This window comes from Pyrus communis, chromosome 1, assembly GCF_963583255.1.
Source record: "Pyrus communis chromosome 1, drPyrComm1.1, whole genome shotgun sequence".
In the NCBI taxonomy this organism is placed as follows: Eukaryota; Viridiplantae; Streptophyta; class Magnoliopsida; order Rosales; family Rosaceae; genus Pyrus; species Pyrus communis.
Genome location: NC_084803.1, coordinates 35,136,273 through 35,154,920, shown reverse-complemented (window position 1 = coordinate 35,154,920; position 18,648 = coordinate 35,136,273). Strand labels below are relative to the sequence as shown.

The following is an 18,648-nucleotide window of genomic DNA, read 5'->3' as shown; positions in this document are numbered from 1 at the left end:
ATGTGCACGTTTTGTGCATATCTCAAAAATCCTATTTTGCTCCCAAGATTAAGGAATTTTTTTTTATTAGCACCCCACATATCCCACATTAAAATTCAATATTAAATAGCTTATGTGCCAAACTATGCAATGACAATTTCGACTTTATAAAGTTTTAAAAAAATTAGAAATTTCTAAAAACACTCCACACACTTTTAATGTATTATTGAACTTTCCAACTATAAAAACTCTTCCCACCCTTTATCGTTGACAAAATCCTAACTAATGAAACTACAAACGCGTTGATTGAGAAACCACTCTACATATCCCGGGGTTTCTAAGTTCACATGAGATAAAGAACCATCCCATGGTCATATATGTACAGTTCCATCACCCTCTATTAATTAATTATTTTGTGCGAAATGTCTAGGAATATGTCAATGGCATTGGCCACTATGACTGCAAGAAATTATTTGCTTTCCAACCACACATTATATCACATCCCGACATTTACTTTGTCGAAAAAGTTCAGAAATTATGCCTTAAAACCAGCTCTGTGAATTGCAATAGCAACAACTTGAAACTTTGGATAATTCTTGAACATAAGATCTTCCAATCTGCACAAAGATAAAAAAAAGTTAAGACAAGCGTAAGTGTCCAAAGCGGTTGTAATATAATGACAATATGCTATCAAGCTGGAAACGAAAAACAAGTCAACCACAGAGGTAATTAACTTAGGAACAGTAGGGCATCTAGATTCAGTCAATCAAAATTAAAATTGAGTATTATAAAATTTAAAGAATGTGAGGTGTACAGAAAATGTGGAGTGTCTGTAGAAAATGTAAGGTGTATATTGAGAATATGAGGTGTGAAGGCATTATGGAGAAATAGGTGAGATGTATTAAGATAATTTTTTAAATTTTTTATTTAAAAAAATAAATGTGGGGTATATTAAGTATGTGAGGTTTATCAATAATATGAGGGATATTAATATAATAAGCCTTAAGGAAAAGACCCATTTCTATCAATTTCCGTATTTTTTATTAGGCCATCTCCAATAGATCATGTCATTTGGCTATGGGCTCTTTTGTAGCCCGAAATGAGGAAAAAAATCATTTCCAATGGAGGTTCAGGCCAAAAGAAAAAGGGGACCCATTGACCCAAACTTCAACCCATGGCCATTAGGTGGGGCAATCGAAGCCAGCCAACCACCCTGCTGATGGGGCCCAACTTGCATCAGCCAAAAGCTGCATGATATCAAGCTGACGTCATGTAGCTGTTGGATTTAAATTTTTTTTCCTTGTAAGGACGAATTTAAAAAAAATAAAGTTAAATTCTAATTTTTGTTTTCTCTCTAAATGCCGAAACCATTCTTGACATTATTTTCACCATTCCATACTATCTTACATCATTTTATTTCAATTCTTCACATTTTATTAACCTCAAACACTCTTTTCAGTTTTCATACATACCCATCCTATCTGAAATTTGCATAACTAGTTACATATCGACATGTGGCACTTGAAAATCCTATCAATTATTAAGATTACATAAAGATAAGAAATATGGAGAGTTACTCACTTTAGCGACACGTGTCACTCAAAATTATATCCGAAAAAATTATTGAGATTATATAAAGATAAGAAATGCAGAGGGCTTACTCATTTAGCGACAAGTGTCACTTAAAATACATTCGGAAATCTTATTTTAATATGATAGTTTAATTCAATTAAACAATAAAATTAAAGAACAAACTTAAAATAATAAATTATTGAGGGGGCTAAAAGATAGCCCTCTTCAATTAGAGATGGTATATAAATATTGACACACCCCGACCTAAATCAAGGCATGCTGGCCGTCACATGAGAGTGACGTAGCCATGTGCGTGGTGTGGAAGTGATAACAATATATAAATGTGAGTAAATAAAAAAACCAAGCTAACTAATTTACGCTAGACAAGTATAAGTGCGAGCGACGATATTTAAGTATAATTACACATAATCAGAGCATAGGTAACCTAAGTGCAGTCCAGCAGAACAAGTACTAATTATACAATTCCAGAGAGATGGTACTACATTAATTACAGTCTGTCAGAACCGCCGTCAACTCCTCATCAGCCACCAATAAGCACGCCTACCTAGAACCTGGAAGGGCGCAAAACAGAAAGTGTGAGTGGGGAAAAACAAAGCTTTTCAAAACCACTTCTCTTTTCAAAAGTACTAACCCCTCACTGTAAAACCTGTATAATTTTCCCAGAAAATAACAATACTTATATATATATAAATCATGCTCGAAAGCAGTGAAAGTCACAGTATATGCCATGTCAAGTATCTCAACAGTAAATATGTAAGCCAGGTGATATAAATCAATGCAAATGATATGTCAGCCGGAGTCACCTAACATGACCTGTACGGTTGAATCTATAGCTCATCCATTTAGCCGGAGTCACCCAATGTGACCTGTACAGCTCTAAACCTGCACACGAGTCGGAACCACTTAATGTGGTCTGTATGACAGGGCTGGGTGTAAATAAGTACTCTCAAGTGCTACAATCACGTGAAGTATGAATAATCACGGGTCACCTACGAGTCGGAACCACGTAATGTGGTCTGTACCACAAGGTTGTGCACCAAACTTGGATCCAAGTTAAGCATGCGGCGCGAGAGGTGAACATCACGTGAAGGACTGTGCCCTGACCATGAGCAAGAGCACTAACACTGGGGTGCATGTTAATGAGCTCTAAACACATCTGAGTATAACCATAATCATGCAACTCATCTGAGACTTACCTGAGCATCCGCAACGTCAACAATAACACATATAACTACTAAATACATATTCTAAGATAATAAGCATTTGACATGGCATTTCAAAGCATAAAACCCTTTAAATTAACTTTCTGGGAAAAGTGTAAAGCATATATACTTATATAAAAAAAATCAAAAGTCCACTCACTGATATGTCGCAAGGTCGTAACCCCCAAGCCTTGCTTGATTGCACTTGTCCTTTGGAAACGTCTCACCTATATGTGAAACAACTATTTTAACATTATTTTAAGCATATAACCAAAACTAAGTAATAACTTCTCATACATTGCTCAATTGGGGTATTTGAATATACCATCGTGGCCTACTTAACACCACGAGCATCCTTATATTTTTAGAATAATTTTTCAACATTCCACGCGCTCTCACGCGTCAGCCAACATACGACCACACACACAACCCACGTGCAGGCACGTGCCTGGCATACTGACGGATTCCCTAACGGCGTTAGGGAATATTCCGTTAAGTAATAGCATATTCCGTCTAATAACTAAAGGTGATACCTAACGCCGTTAGTATATTTCGTCAAAATTGATGGAAAATTCCTCCTTCTTCTCCGGTGGTTCGCCGGATTCCGTCGTCGGCCGCCGTTCGTGTCAAATTTATATCAAAATGAAGCTCCAAATGATTAGAACATTTCCTTACCACTTAAATCCTAAAACTCGCTGAAAATAGTCGGAAAATTCCTCGATAGTCCAGTCAAAACTGCAACTCGTAGAACTGGCCTATCCCGACGTCCACAACTTTCCAAAACTTCTTTATGGTCCTCGTGAAGTTGATTAGAGACTTCCTTGAGCCTTAAAACACCGTGAAACGTCCACGATCAGTGTAGCACAGGTTAGCTCATCGCTGGAGTTTAGAAGTTTTCGGGTTTCCGAGGTTTTTCTTTGAACTAAAGGCACGCTTAAACTCATGAGACTACAAGGAACTCGGAAATGATCTCCACAAGCTCGATCTGTGCAAGATGAAGGTGGTTGTACGGACTGTACGAACGGAGAAGAATCGAGAGAAAAGGTGAATGCAGGTACGTGTATGAATGTGTGTGCGTGTATGGTCCAGGTTGGGTAATAATAAAAAGGATAGGGTCCTAATTTGGGCCATAAGATTTAAGGCTAACAATTTAATCCCAACAAAACCCAATTTTCCACTACAAGCCCAACTAGGCCCTTAATTCACGTTGACATTCTCGTGGCGTCAAATATAATTTAATTTCGTCAACAGAAAAATAATTCAAAAATTATCTACGTACACCACGTCACAAGACCCACGAGGGCAAGATCGTCATTTCCACGCTATCGAGGGTAAAAATATATTTTAATTCGTGGTGCTCTGTTTCCCACGTGGCTTCCTCCATTGAGTGATTCCTACGCTATCGAGGGTAAAAATATATTTTAATTCGGGGTGCTCCGTTTCCCACGTGGCTTCCTCCACTGAGTGATTCCTCCACAAAACTTTCACCAAGCGCACAGTTTTGTTCCTCAGAACCTTATCCTTCCAATCCAAAATCGTTACTGGCTTCTCATCATAAGTCAAATCTGGATAAACTTCCAGTGGTTGAGGAGGTATCACATGTGATGGATCTGAGACATAATGGCAAAGCGTAGAAACATGAAAAACATCATGCACCTTAGATAATTCTGGAGGCAACTCAAGCCTATAAACAACTTCACCGACTCGATCGGTGATCTAGTACGATTCGATATATCTAGGACTTAACTTACCCTTTTCCCGAGCCGTACAATACCTTTCCACGGTGATAGCTTCAAAAATACCCAATCACCAACTTTATACACCTTATCAGTGGCATGTTTGTCCGCTAGACTCTTTTGCCTATCCTGGGCCGTTTTCAGGTTAGATTTAATCACCTGAATATTTTGTTTAGTCTCATCTACAATCTTAGGGCCCACCAATACTCTTTCACCAACCTCTGACCAGCATAAAGGAGTATGACAAGACTTACCATAAAGTGCCTCAAAATGTGACATACCAATGCTCAAATGGTAAATGTTATTGTAGGCAAACTCCATCAAATCCAACCGTCTATACCAAGCATCACCAAACTGCAATACAGAAGCTCTTAGCATATCCTCCAGCGTCTGAATAGTCCTTTCAAATTGTTCGTCTGTCTGAGGATGATACGCCGCCGTACTATATAGTAGTCTCGAACCAAGTGCCTTCTGAAATGCCACCCAGAACTTAGAAGTGAACCTAGGATCCTGATCAGAAATGATACTAACCGGAACCCCGTGATATTTAACAACCTTAGATATGAATAACTCAACTAATCGGCTTAAGGAATATTTCTCCTGTATTGGAATAAGTTAAGCTGATTTAGTAAGCCGATCCACTACCACCCATATACCATCGTAACCATTTTGCGTATGAAGAAGCTTGTACACAAAATCCATGGTAATATCTTCCCACTTCCACTGCAGAACAGGAAGTGGCTGCATCAGTCCAAATGGCTTTTTCCTTTCAGCTTTGACCTGCTGATAAATGGCACACATACTCATATATTCAGCAATTTTTCTTTTCATGTCAGGCCAGTAATAGAAAGGTCGAATGGTGTGATACATCTTAGTACTCCCAGGATGCATCGCATATGCCGATACATGTGCTTCATCAAGAATATCTTTCTTTAATTCTGCATTATTCAGTACGTACATTCTTTTCTCCTGCATAAGCATGCCATCAGACTCCCGAATTCTAAGATCTTTCTTTTTCCCCTGATTTCTTACCTGAATTAACTCCTGAGTTTCCTCATCATTCATTTGAGCCTCAAGCACATGATCAGATAAAATTGGTCTAACCTGGAAATTAGCAAGTAAAACTTCATCTCGATCTTCTGCCCTTAACTTCACTTCAGTGGATCTCAAATCTGCAAAAAGAGGGATACGACAATTGTATAAAGCATTAATTTGGCCTTGAGATTTCCCACTAAGCTCGTCTGCCACCACATTTGCACGACCAGGATGATACTTATTCGTGCAATCATAATCACTAGTAATTTTATCCACCTCCGCTGTCGAAGGTTAAGATCTTTCTGGGTGAAAAGATATTGAAGACTTTTGTGATCTGTAAAAATCTTACATTTTTCCCCATGAAGATAATGCCTCCAAAATTTTAAGGCAAAAACAATGGCTACTAATTCCAGCTCATGAGTAGGATAATTTACCTCATGAGGCTTTAATTGTCGTGAAGTGTATGTAATCACCCTACCATGCTGCATCAACACACAACCCTGACCATTTAACGAAGCATCACTATAAATCTCAAAATTACCACTATCATCTGGAAGCACCAAAACAGGTGCGTTAGTGAGACAATACTTCAATTGTTGGAAACTTTGCTCACAATTATCATTCCACTCAAATTTAACATCTTTTCTAGTCAATCTCGTTAGTGGTAATGCCATGACTGAAAAATCTTTAACAAACCGTCTATAATGACCTGCTAGGCCAAGGAAACTCCGTACCTCAATAACGGTTCGTGGCTGCTCCCAATTCTCAACGGCCGCTACCTTCTGAGGGTCCACCTGAATACCTTGAGCTGATATAACATGTCCCAAAAATGCCACTTGATTTAACCAAAACTGGCATTTGCTGAATTTAGCATATATTTGGTGTTCCCTCAATTTCTTCAACACCAATGTGAGATGTCGAACATGCTCTGCTTTAGACTTAGAGTACACCAAAATATTGTCAATAAAGACAATAACGAACCTATTCAGGTATGGTTGGAATACTCGATTCATTAAATCCATAAAAGCTGCAGGTGCATTAGTTAACCCGAAAGGCATTACAAGAAATTCGTAATGACCATATCGAGTCCTAAAAGCCATTTAAGGAACATCATCATTTCTAATCTTCAACTGATAATAACCAAACCTCAGATCAATCTTAGAAAACACGCAGACGCTTTGAAGCTGGTCAAATAAATCATCTATACGTGGCAACGGATAACGGTTTTTAATTGTTACCCGATTCAATTGCTGATAGTCAATACACAGCCTCAAAGTCCCGTATTTCTTTCATACAAATAAAACTGGAGCTCCCCAGGGTGAAGTACTAGGCTGAATAAAACCTTTATCAACTAATTCCTACAACTAGATTTTCAATTCTCTCAATTCAGCATGAGCCATTCAATAAGGAATTAAAGATATAGGGTCTGTAACTGGAAGCATCTCGGTCTGGCGGTAGTCCAAGTAAATCATCAGGGAATATGTCAGGAAAATGCCTGACTACTCGTACGTCATCCACACTGCTAGGAGTATTGTCATTCAACACCACATGAGCCAAATATCCCTGACAACCTTTCTTTAACAATCTTTTAGCCCTCACGGCAGAAATAACACCGTGCCTTACTCCACTACGCTCGCCCACGAATGTGGCCATAGGTAAGCCTGGAAGATGGCAAGTAACCGTCTTCCCGTAACAGTTTATCTTGGCACGATTGTGATGTAACCAATCCATGCCTAAAATAACATCAAAATCAACGATACTAACGGAACAAGATCAACTGACATAACAACATCCTCCACCAACACAGGACATTCGGGATACACCCAGCTAACATAACAAGTCTCACCCTAGGCATAGAAAACTCTAACTCATACTAGAGAGATGTGGGGTGAGGTTGAGTCATCTGAACAAACGTATGAGAAATAACAGAGTGGGTAGCACCACAATCAATTAATACCCTAGCAAAATGACCAAGAATATTCAACGTACCCATGATTAGATCAGGATTATTCTAAGCATCCTGCAAGGTAATATGGTGGACACGGCCTTGTGCCTGCTGTCGTCTTCCACGACCTCTACTAGCCTGATTACCACGTCCCTGCACACTACGTCCCTGACTAGGGTGATTAGATTGCCCCGAGGGTCCAACACTACTAGAAGCAACCTCCACGTTTTGGGACTGTCCTCCTGAATACCACTGTGATCCACTAGCTGAATACGGCTGATATGGCATATAACCTCCTAAATACTAAGCATAACCACTCTGCTGATATGGATCTTGCGAATACTGATACTGCCCTCCAAAATACAGAGCTATATCACCTTGATAGTGATAAGCACCCCGGTGACTTGACTAGGTATAACCTCTAGGCCCTGGAACCTGCTAAATCGGGATTGGTGGTGGTAAGGAAGATGGCTGAGACCTTTGCTGATTCTGAGGGCACTGAATAGCCTGATGTCCCATCTGGCCACAAGTAAGCATCTGCTGCTACCTCGCCTACATTCTCCAAAATGTCGATTATTGAACCTACGACATAAGGGAGTACCTACGCTACTGGGATCCCTTTGTCTCTGGAACCAAGAACCTCCTGAAAATCTACCACCTCTCCTCAGCGCAGCAGAACTCAAACCCTCGCTAGAAGAACTGGAATTGGCACCACTTCTCTTAAAACTTTGAGTCTTGTGAGGTCCCTGAGACGACTGACCCTTATCTTTATTATTTTTCTTCTGGTTACTATCTTTTTCTTCCTCTTCCTCACTTTCATTAGGCATATTTTCAGAATCCTCTATCCGCAATAGAATCTCATAAAACTCCTGGTATGTAGCACAAGGGGTCGTGGTCGCCATGGAACGCCATTTCTTTCTAGTACCCAATCTAAAACAGCGAAGCATCTCTACAAGATTGGCAATAACCTCAAGGAAATAATGAGATAAATCAGTGAACTTCCGATAATACTCATTTGTCGACATCTTTCCTTGCTTTAGGTGCGTAAATTCTTGTTTCTTCTGATCTATATACTCTTGGGGTACAAATCTCTTCTGAAATAATTGCTTAAAAATCTCCCAGTTTGCAGCTTCCTCTAGTGACATCTGAAAAGATTCCTGCCTCTACCAGGATGCAGGCTGCTCACCTAAAAAATAAGTAGTCGTCTCAACCCATCTATCCTCAGGGAGATTTCCCTGTCTTTGCATTAATCGAAAAGTTTTCTCGACATGATTGAGCCAACGCTCGGCTCCCTCAGGCCCCTCAATACCCACAAAATTATTTAACTTCAGATTATACACAGTCTCCAGAGGAGTCTTTTGAGGAGGACGAAACGAAGACTGAATGGCATTAGCAATCGCTTCCCCAAGTTAAGCAATATCGGGGAAACTAGACTCAGCTAAAAAACGTGGCTCTCTGCAAGGCAGCATGGTTCTGACAGAAGACATGAACATAATCAGAATACTCACAAAATATGCAGGATTGCCAAACCTAGGCTCTGATACCAAACTGACACACCCCGACCTAAATCAAGGCGTGCTGGTCATCACGTGAGAATGACGTAGCCATGTGCGCGGTGCGGAAGTGATAACAATATATAAATGTGAGTAAATAAAAAAACCAAGCTAACTAATTTACGCTAGACAAGTATAAGTGCGAGCGATGATATTTAAGTATAATTACACATAATCAGAGTATAGGTAATCTAAGCGCAGTCCAGCAAAAAATAAAAAAAAATAAACCAAAAAAATAAACAAAAAACAAAAAAAAATCACCACTACTAAGGTCATGAGCTCTTGAAGATTCCTCTTCAAAACAATCCAAATACGGTACGACGCGTTTTTGAGCTGTTGACTTGACTTTAACATGGTATTTCTCTATCATTTGGGCAAAAACCACCACCTCCGCCGGCGAAGAAGGATTGATTGATGGATACCGTGGCAGCCCTTGAAGCTTCCTCTTCAAAACAATGGGAACATGACGTGTTCCTGAGCTTCAGAGGCAAAGACACGCGCCGGACCTTCACCGACAGCCTCTACTGCGCATTAAAGAGAGAAGGCGTCAACGTCTTCATAGACGAGAAAAAACTTCCAAGAGGCGAAAACATAAGAGACGAGTTGGTGGAAGCGATCAAACGGTCTAGGATCGCCGCTATTGTCTTCTCAGAACGGTACGCGGATTCGAGATGGTGTCTTGAGGAGCTGGAGATGATCATGGAGTGTAGAAGAAGTACGGGGCTAACGGTTTTGCCAATATTCTACCATATTGATCCTTCACATGTTAGGCATCAAACTGGTAGTTTTGCAGAGCCATTTCAGAAACATGAAGAGCGCTTCCCTGAAGATAAGGTGCTGAGGTGGAGATCTGCTTTGAATGAAGCTGGAAATTTGGCTGGTGGGAATCTTGAAAACAGTGATGGGTAATTCCTGGCACAATCTGCTTTTTGACTTCTTCATATTGAAAAATTGGCGGACATGATCAATTTTCCAATCACTGAGTTGATTGGTATTCAGTATGTCGTACATATATGATCGACATGTTGTCACTATTTGATTGCCATGTAGTCGATATTTGATTTCGATAGTTCAGCAATTGAAACTTACTTTTTATCATTCTAGTCGATCTACTTTCTTTTCCATACCCTTTTACATCTCTGCATTTACGAATGTCATGTGTTGGCTTCTCAAGGAGGGTTCATAAGTTTTCATTTGACACAGTGCAATTCAAAGCTTAGAAATTAACCCTGAATTAGTGAGAATCTACAAACGCTGATCTAACTATCAATGTGGACGAATTGAACTAATCACATGGATCAACATAATTTGCCATTGCATTTGTTTGAATGAAAGTTTTCAGAAGTTGCACAATGTATTTATTGAAATCTTATTCGATCCCGAAATCTGTTATCATACTAATGAATAATGTGTTAGTTGAGTTAAATCCTGGAGTTACATTTACCTTTGTATTTTAACTGCTAGGTATGAAGGACGGTTTATATGGAAATTCGTTGACGACGTCACTAGAAGACTGAACAGCACATACCCAGATGTAGCCGCCAAACTAGTTGGAATAGATTCTCGTGTAGAACTGATCAGCGAAGAGTTTGATATTGGAGGATCAGATGCTGTTCGTATTATTGGAATTTTGGGTATGGTTGGAACGGGTAAGACAACGGTTGCACAAGCCATTGTCAGCAGATTTCATCAAAACTTTGAAGGTAACTGTTTCCTTTCAAAAGTGAGGGAAGGGGATATGGTTAAATTGCAAAACAAACTTCTTCGTGATATCTTGAAGTCAACCAAAGAAAAGGTAAGTACTGTCTATCGAGGGACCGAGGAAATAGAAAGAAGACTTGGCAACAAAAAGGTACTTGTTGTAGTTGATGACGTTGATTGTGTGAAACAATTACAAGATTTAGCCATAAAACATGACACATTTGGTCCGGGGAGTAGAATTATTGTAACAGTAAGAGATGAACACTTGCTAAAGATGCTTAAAGTGGATAATATATGTAAGACACAATTAATGAATAAAGAAGAAGCTCTTAAGCTCTTTTGTTGCCATGCCTTTGCTGAGAGTGGTCCTCCTGATCCAGAATTTCATGAACTCTCTTGCAAACTTGTTGAATACTGCGGAGGTTTGCCACTAGCACTTGAGATATTAGGTTCTTCTTTATGTACAAAACTCAAAAGTGAATGGAAAAGTGCCTTCCGTATATTGAAAAGACGTCGTCATATGCAAATTCACGAAAAGCTTAAAATAAGCTATGATGGGTTGATTGACAATCTCGTGAAGGATATATTCCTTGATATATCTTGTTTCTTTATTGGAATGAACCAGGACTATGTCATGACAATATTGGATGGCTGTGACTTAGAACCAGAAATAGGAATTGGACAACTCCGTGATCGATGCCTTGTAACTGTTGATGAAGAGAATAACCTGATGATGCATGATTTGCTTCGAGACATGGGCAGAGAAATCGTACGCGCAAAATCCCCTACAATCACTGGAAGACGTTGTAGATTGTGGGATCAGGATGAAGTAAAAGAAGTATTGAGGGAGAAATCTGTAAGTACATTCTGTCAAATTATATGATGATATGCATTAATTTGAACGGAACAACGGGCTGAATGCAAAGAGAAATGATGTACAACTATATGGCTTTGTTGCATGTTTATAAATCTTCTTTTCATATGCAATGATATAAATCCATTTCTTACCGAACTTTCCATTCTTCTTCTTTTTATTTTCTTTTAAAAGGGAACAGATGCGGTTGAAGGACTCATGTTAGATTTGCAAGAATCCAACAAGCCTACCTTCTGTACAAAAGCACTTAAACAGATGCAGAGACTGCGGTTGCTCAAACTAAAAGGCGTAAAATTCACTGGAAATTGTCCACATCTTTCCAAAAAGTTAAGATGGTTGTGCTGGCCTGAGTTTCATTTAAAGGTCATACCAAAGGGTTTTTTTCAATCATACCTGGTTGATATCGATCTGAGTCATAGCGGAATACAATCTTGGAAGGATTCGGACGTGGTACAGTATAATCTCAACCAAATCACTGATTCTTTCCTCCAATTTTTGTAAGTACCAACATCATGCTTCCTCTCTTCCATTTGGATTATGATTTCTGTTCTCGTATGTCTGACAGCTGCTTGAGAAGTTGAAGTTTCTTAATCTTGGGTATTGCCATCGCCTGGAAAGATCACCGGACTTTTCAAAACTCCCGAATCTCGAGAAACTGCTACTCAATGACTGCGAGACTTTGTCCGGGATTCACCCTTCCACAGTACAACTGAAGAACCTTAAGCATTTCTCTCTTGCGAACTGCAATCTAAAAAATGATGCAATTCCAAAGGATCTTGGGTGTCTATCTTCTTTAGAGGTTCTAGATCTAAGAGGCAATGATTTTAATGAGCTACCCACCCTCAGTGGCCTTTTCAAGCTTCAAACTTTACAATTGGATAATTGCAAAAACATCTTGTACTACAAAGCAAAACATCCGTCTCGATCTGATTCTCATTCGACTGTAATCATGCCAGCAAGAAACTAACCAGTGTCAACCCAACATGCCTAAGCTTAACATCTCCCTGTACAACTCTTTACACTCCTCATTATACCCGGCCTGAGAATACTCCAAAATCATCGAATTCCACGACACAATATCTCGTTCTGGCATCCTATCAAATAAAGCTCTCGCCGAACCAACCTCATCACATCTCGAGCCGTAAGTAGATAAAGAATTAACACAAAAACATCCGATTCAAACCCAAGACGCAGAACAAAACAATGAACCTCCTTAGCCAATTTTCAACCCGAAAGCAAAGCCCCAGAGCCTTCAACGCACAAGTCACGGTAAAATTTCAGGCACGCTTGATCCGAACATGAAGACCCCATAGCCGAAAACAGCTTCAGGGTGTCGACGTGCGCATTGCTAAGGGAATACCAATGAGCATGGCGTTCCAAGAGAAGGCATTTGGGTGGGGAATTTGGTCGAACACCTTGCGGGCATAGTTGAGGTTATTGGTTTTGGAGTTAGAAATTGATGAACTTTGAGGCCAGGAAGTTGCCGGGTATGACGGAGAAGAGGACAAGGCGGGCGTGGAGCTGCTTGGCGAGACCGACCAGGCGGCGCACCGTACATTGCTGGATGAGGTGGCCATAAGCTCTCAGTCGAGCCCGTCGAGTCCATGGAGATTTTGAAGGGCTTGTTGCACGTTTGGTGGCCGAGATTTGACTGTTCAATGGCTTTGTTAACAACATTCATTTGTTTTTTCTCACAAAATCCCCATGGAGGTTTTGAAGGCCTCTTTGATCCGACCTTAGCCGCTGCAATTGGATTTTGAAAGTGGCTTTTTATTGTAAGATAGATGGTATATCACATGTTTTTATATTAGTAATAATAAATTTTATTTTTATTTTTTAAATTATTAATTTTTTAACATATATATCTCGTCATTTGCATAATGACACGTGATATATCACTTTTTGTTCTAATCAAACAGAAAAATCTATTGTAATCTTGGTTGATACTATCCAACGGCTTTTTTTAAATTTTAGGATAAATTACAATTTTTACCCTCAACTTTTTGTTCCATAACAAAATCATACGTCATCTTTTAAACATTGCAATATTATACATCAATTTACGAATTCGCAATATTACACATTTGTTAGTGAATTCGTTAAATTAACCTAGGCTCTGATACCAAATTGACACACCCCGACCTAAATCAAGGTGTGCTGGCCATCACCTGAGAGTGACGTGGCCATGTGCGCGGTGCGAAAGTGATAACAGGATGTAAATGTCAGTAAATAAAAAAAACCAAGCTAACTAATTTACGCTAGACAAGTATAAATGCGAGCGACGATATTTAAGTATAATTACACATAGTCACAGTATAGATAACCTAAGCGTAGTCCAGCAAAAAAAAAAAAAAAAAAACAAAAAAACAAAAAACAAAAAACAAAAAAAACCACCACTACTAAGGTCCTGAGCTCTTGAAGATTCCTCTTCAAAACAATCCAAATACGGTACGACGCGTTTCTGAGCTGTTGACTTGACTTTAACATGGTATTTCTCTTTCATTTGGGCAAAAACCACCACCTCCGCCGGCGAAGAAGGATTGATTGATGGATACCATGGCAGCCCTTGAAGCTTCCTCTTCAAAACAATGGGAACATGACGTGTTCCTGAGCTTCAGAGGCGAAGACACGCGCAAGACCTTCACCGACAGCCTCTACTGGGCATTAAAGAAAGACGGCGTCAACGTCTTCATAGACGAGAAAAAACTTCCAAGAGGCGAAAACATAAGAGACGAGTTGGTGGAAGCGATCAAACGGTCTAGGATCGCCGCTATTGTCTTCTCAGAACGGTACGCGGATTCGAGATGGTGTCTTGAGGAGCTGGAGATGATCATGGAGTGTAGAAGAAGTACGGGGCTAACGGTTTTGCCAATATTCTACCATATTGATCCTTCACATGTTAGGCATCAAACTGGTAGTTTTGCAGAGCCATTTCAGAAACATGAAGAGCGCTTCCCTGAAGATAAGGTGCTGAGGTGGAGATCTGCTTTGAATGAAGCTGGAAATTTGGCTGGTGGGAATCTTGAAAACAGTGATGGGTAATTCCTTGCACAATCTGCTTTTTGACTTCTTCATATTGAAAAATTGGCGGACATGATCAATTTTCCAATCACTGAGTTGATTGGTATTCAGTATGTCGTACATATATGATCGACATGTTGTCACTATTTGATTGCCATGTAGTCGATATTTGATTTCGATAGTTCAGCAATTGAAACTTACTTTTTATCATTCTAGTCGATCTACTTTCTTTTCCATACCCTTTTACATCTCTGCATTTACGAATGTCATGTGTTGGCTTCTCAAGGAGGGTTCATAAGTTTTCATTTGACACAGTGCAATTCAAAGCTTAGAAATTAACCCTGAATTAGTGAGAATCTACAAACGCTGATCTAACTATCAATGTGGACGAATTGAACTAATCACATGGATCAACATAATTTGCCATTGCATTTGTTTGAATGAAAGTTTTCAGAAGTTGCACAATGTATTTATTGAAATCTTATTCGATCCCGAAATCTGTTATCATACTAATGAATAATGTGTTAGTTGAGTTAAATCCTGGAGTTACATTTACCTTTGTATTTTAACTGCTAGGTATGAAGGACGGTTTATATGGAAATTCGTTGACGACGTCACTAGAAGACTGAACAGCACATACCCAGATGTAGCCGCCAAACTAGTTGGAATAGATTCTCGTGTAGAACTGATCAGCGAAGAGTTTGATATTGGAGGATCAGATGCTGTTCGTATTATTGGAATTTTGGGTATGGTTGGAACGGGTAAGACAACGGTTGCACAAGCCATTGTCAGCAGATTTCATCAAAACTTTGAAGGTAACTGTTTCCTTTCAAAAGTGAGGGAAGGGGATATGGTTAAATTGCAAAACAAACTTCTTCGTGATATCTTGAAGTCAACCAAAGAAAAGGTAAGTACTGTCTATCGAGGGACCGAGGAAATAGAAAGAAGACTTGGCAACAAAAAGGTACTTGTTGTAGTTGATGACGTTGATTGTGTGAAACAATTACAAGATTTAGCCATAAAACATGACACATTTGGTCCGGGGAGTAGAATTATTGTAACAGCAAGAGACGAACACTTGCTAAAGATGCTTAAAGTGGATAATATATGTAAGACACAATTAATGAATAAAGAAGAAGCTCTTAAGCTCTTTTGTTGCCATGCCTTTGCTGAGAGTGGTCCTCCTGATCCAGAATTTCATGAACTCTCTTGCAAACTTGTTGAATACTGCGGAGGTTTGCCACTAGCACTTGAGATATTAGGTTCTTCTTTATGTACAAAACTCAAAAGTGAATGGAAAAGTGCCTTCCGTATATTGAAAAGACGTCGTCATATGCAAATTCACGAAAAGCTTAAAATAAGCTATGATGGGTTGATTGACAATCTCGTGAAGGATATATTCCTTGATATATCTTGTTTCTTTATTGGAATGAACCAGGACTATGTCATGACAATATTGGATGGCTGTGACTTAGAACCAGAAATAGGAATTGGACAACTCCGTGATCGATGCCTTGTAACTGTTGATGAAGAGAATAACCTTCTTGGTAATATCTTGAAATCAGCCAAAGTAAAGGTAAGTACTGTCTATCAAGGGACCAAGGAAATAGAAGGAAGACTTGGCAGCAAAAAGGTACTTGTTGTAGTTGATGATGTTGATTGTGTGAAACAATTACAAGAGTTGGCTATAAAACGTGACACATTTGGTCCAGGGAGTAGAATTATTGTAACTGCAAGAGACGAACACTTGCTAAAGATACTTAAAGTGGATAATATATGTAAGACACAATTAATGAAGAAAGAAGAAGCTCTTAAGCTTTTTTGTTGCCATGCCTTTGCTGAGAGTGGTCCTCCTGATCTAGAATTTCATGAACTCTCTAGCAAACTTGTTGATTACTGTGGAGGTTTGCCACTAGCACTTGAGATTTTAGGTTCTTCTTTATGTACAAAACTCAAAAGTGAATGGAGAAGGGCATTGCGTAAATTGAAAAAAATTGGTCATATTCAAATTCTCGACAAGCTTAAAATAAGCTATGATGGGCTGATTGACAATCTCGTGAAGGATATATTCCTTGATATATCTTGTTTCTTTATTGGAATGAACCAGGACTATGTCATGACAATATTGGATGGCTGTGACTTGGAACCAGAAATAGGAATTGGACAACTCCGTGATCGATGCCTTGTAACTGTTGATGAAGGGAATAACCTGATGATGCATGATTTGCTTCGAGACATGGGCAGAGAAATCGTACGCTCAAAATCCCCAAAAATCACTGGAAGACGTTGTAGATTGTGGGATCAGGATGAAGTAAAAGAAGTATTGAGGGAGAAATCTGTAAGTACATTCTGTCAAATTATATGATGATATGGCTTTGTTGCATGTTTATAAATCTTCTTTTCATATGCAATGATATAAATCCATTTCTTACTGAACTTTCCATTCTTCTTCTTTTTATTTTCTTTTAAAAGGGAACAGATGCGGTTGAAGGACTCATGTTAGATTTGCAAGAATCCGACGAGCCTATCTTCTGTACAGAAGCACTTAAACAGATGCAGAGACTGCGGTTGCTCAAACTGAAAGGCGTAAAGTTCACTGGAAATTATCAACATCTTTCCAAAAAGTTAAGATGGTTGTGCTGGCCTGAGTTTCCTTTAAAGGTCATACCAGAGGGTTTTGTTCAATCATACCTGGTTGATATCGATCTGAGTCATAGCGGAATACAATCTTGGAAGGATTCGGACGTGGTACAGTATAATCTCAACCAAATCACTGATTCTTTCCTCCAATTTTTGTAAGTACCAACATCATGCTTCCTCTCTTCTGTTTGGATTATGATTTCTGTTCTCGTATGTCTGACAGCTGCTTGAGAAGTTGAAGTTTCTTAATCTTGGGTATTGCCATCACCTGGAAAGATCACCGGACTTTTCAAAACTCCCGAATCTCGAGAAACTGCTACTCAATGACTGCGAGACTTTGTCCGGGATTCACCCTTCCATAGTACAACTGAAGAACCTTAAGCATTTCTCTCTTGCGAACTGCAATCTAAAAAATGATGCAATTCCAAAGGATCTTGGGTGTCTATCTTCTTTAGAGGTTCTAGATCTAAGAGGCAATGATTTTAATGAGCTACCCACTCTCAGTGGCCTTTTCAAGCTTCAAACTTTACAATTGGATAATTGCAAAAACCTTCAGGAAATCCCAGAATTACCAAAAAAATTGGAAATCTTGGAAGCGGATGAGTGCACTGCACTGGAAAAAATGCCAGATTTTTCAGATATGTTGAGTATGAAGGAATTGCATCTGAATCACTGCCCCAGACTCACTGAGATTCCAGGCTTGGATACGTTGTTAAACTCCGGGACAAGGATTTATATGGAAAGGTGCACCAATCTCAATGATGTTTGTGATGCTTGTAAGGAAATAATCCTGCAGGTCTTATCTCTCTCTCTCTCACCACCTCTCTCGTGCACGCATAAATGCATTTCTTAATTGCTTGTACAAGTCTTGCTCCACACGGTAAGAGATGGAGTGCGAGTAAAAATGGTTGCTTTTTTTTTATCCTGGAAATGTTTTTCCTTCCTGGTGTAGGGGTGTCGACCTTAAGGATGAATTAGTTGTGCCACTAAGTTTATTTAAAGGCGTTGACTGTATGCATCATTTTCTCTTCAGATAACTCCCAATCTGGTGATTATCTTTGCATTTCGTGTTGTGATTTGTACCCAGCACAAGGAGTTTTATCTATTGAGTCCTTATTTATCCAATTACATCTTCCAAATTATACAGCATAACTCAATTGTGATTCATATTGGTGTCCAGGTGAGCATAATTCCCCACTCTTTTGGCCTGAAATTATACACCACTATAATCAGTTAGGTCACCATTTTGGTACATTCCACTCAGGTTTGCAAATTCTACAAGTTGAATATAAATGGACTTCTATTTTGACATTGTCCAATGAAACTACTTATCAGGATGAGTGGACATCAATGTTTTAAAAGGCAAAGG

The 18,648-nt window shown here is 39.3% G+C and overlaps 2 protein-coding genes across 2 annotated transcripts; both read left to right on the top strand.

Annotated features, from left to right (window-relative positions):
* The first annotated feature begins 9,362 nt into the window (after positions 1-9,362).
* Positions 9,363-13,235, top strand: LOC137726499 (disease resistance protein RPV1-like). The gene is made up of 5 exons (XM_068465436.1): positions 9,363-9,948; positions 10,508-11,600; positions 11,793-12,068; positions 12,184-12,561; positions 13,095-13,235. Exons 1-5 carry the CDS (start codon positions 9,458-9,460, stop codon positions 13,233-13,235), a joined length of 2,379 nt encoding a protein of 792 aa, XP_068321537.1. The 5' UTR covers positions 9,363-9,457.
* An 829-nt stretch (positions 13,236-14,064) lies between these two features.
* LOC137749235 (disease resistance protein RUN1-like) lies at positions 14,065-18,451 on the top strand. Its single transcript, XM_068489344.1, has 4 exons — positions 14,065-14,656; positions 15,216-16,977; positions 17,112-17,387; positions 17,503-18,451. Exons 1-4 carry the CDS (start codon positions 14,166-14,168, stop codon positions 18,130-18,132), a joined length of 3,159 nt encoding a protein of 1,052 aa, XP_068345445.1. The 5' UTR covers positions 14,065-14,165; the 3' UTR covers positions 18,133-18,451.
* The last annotated feature ends 197 nt before the right edge of the window (positions 18,452-18,648 follow it).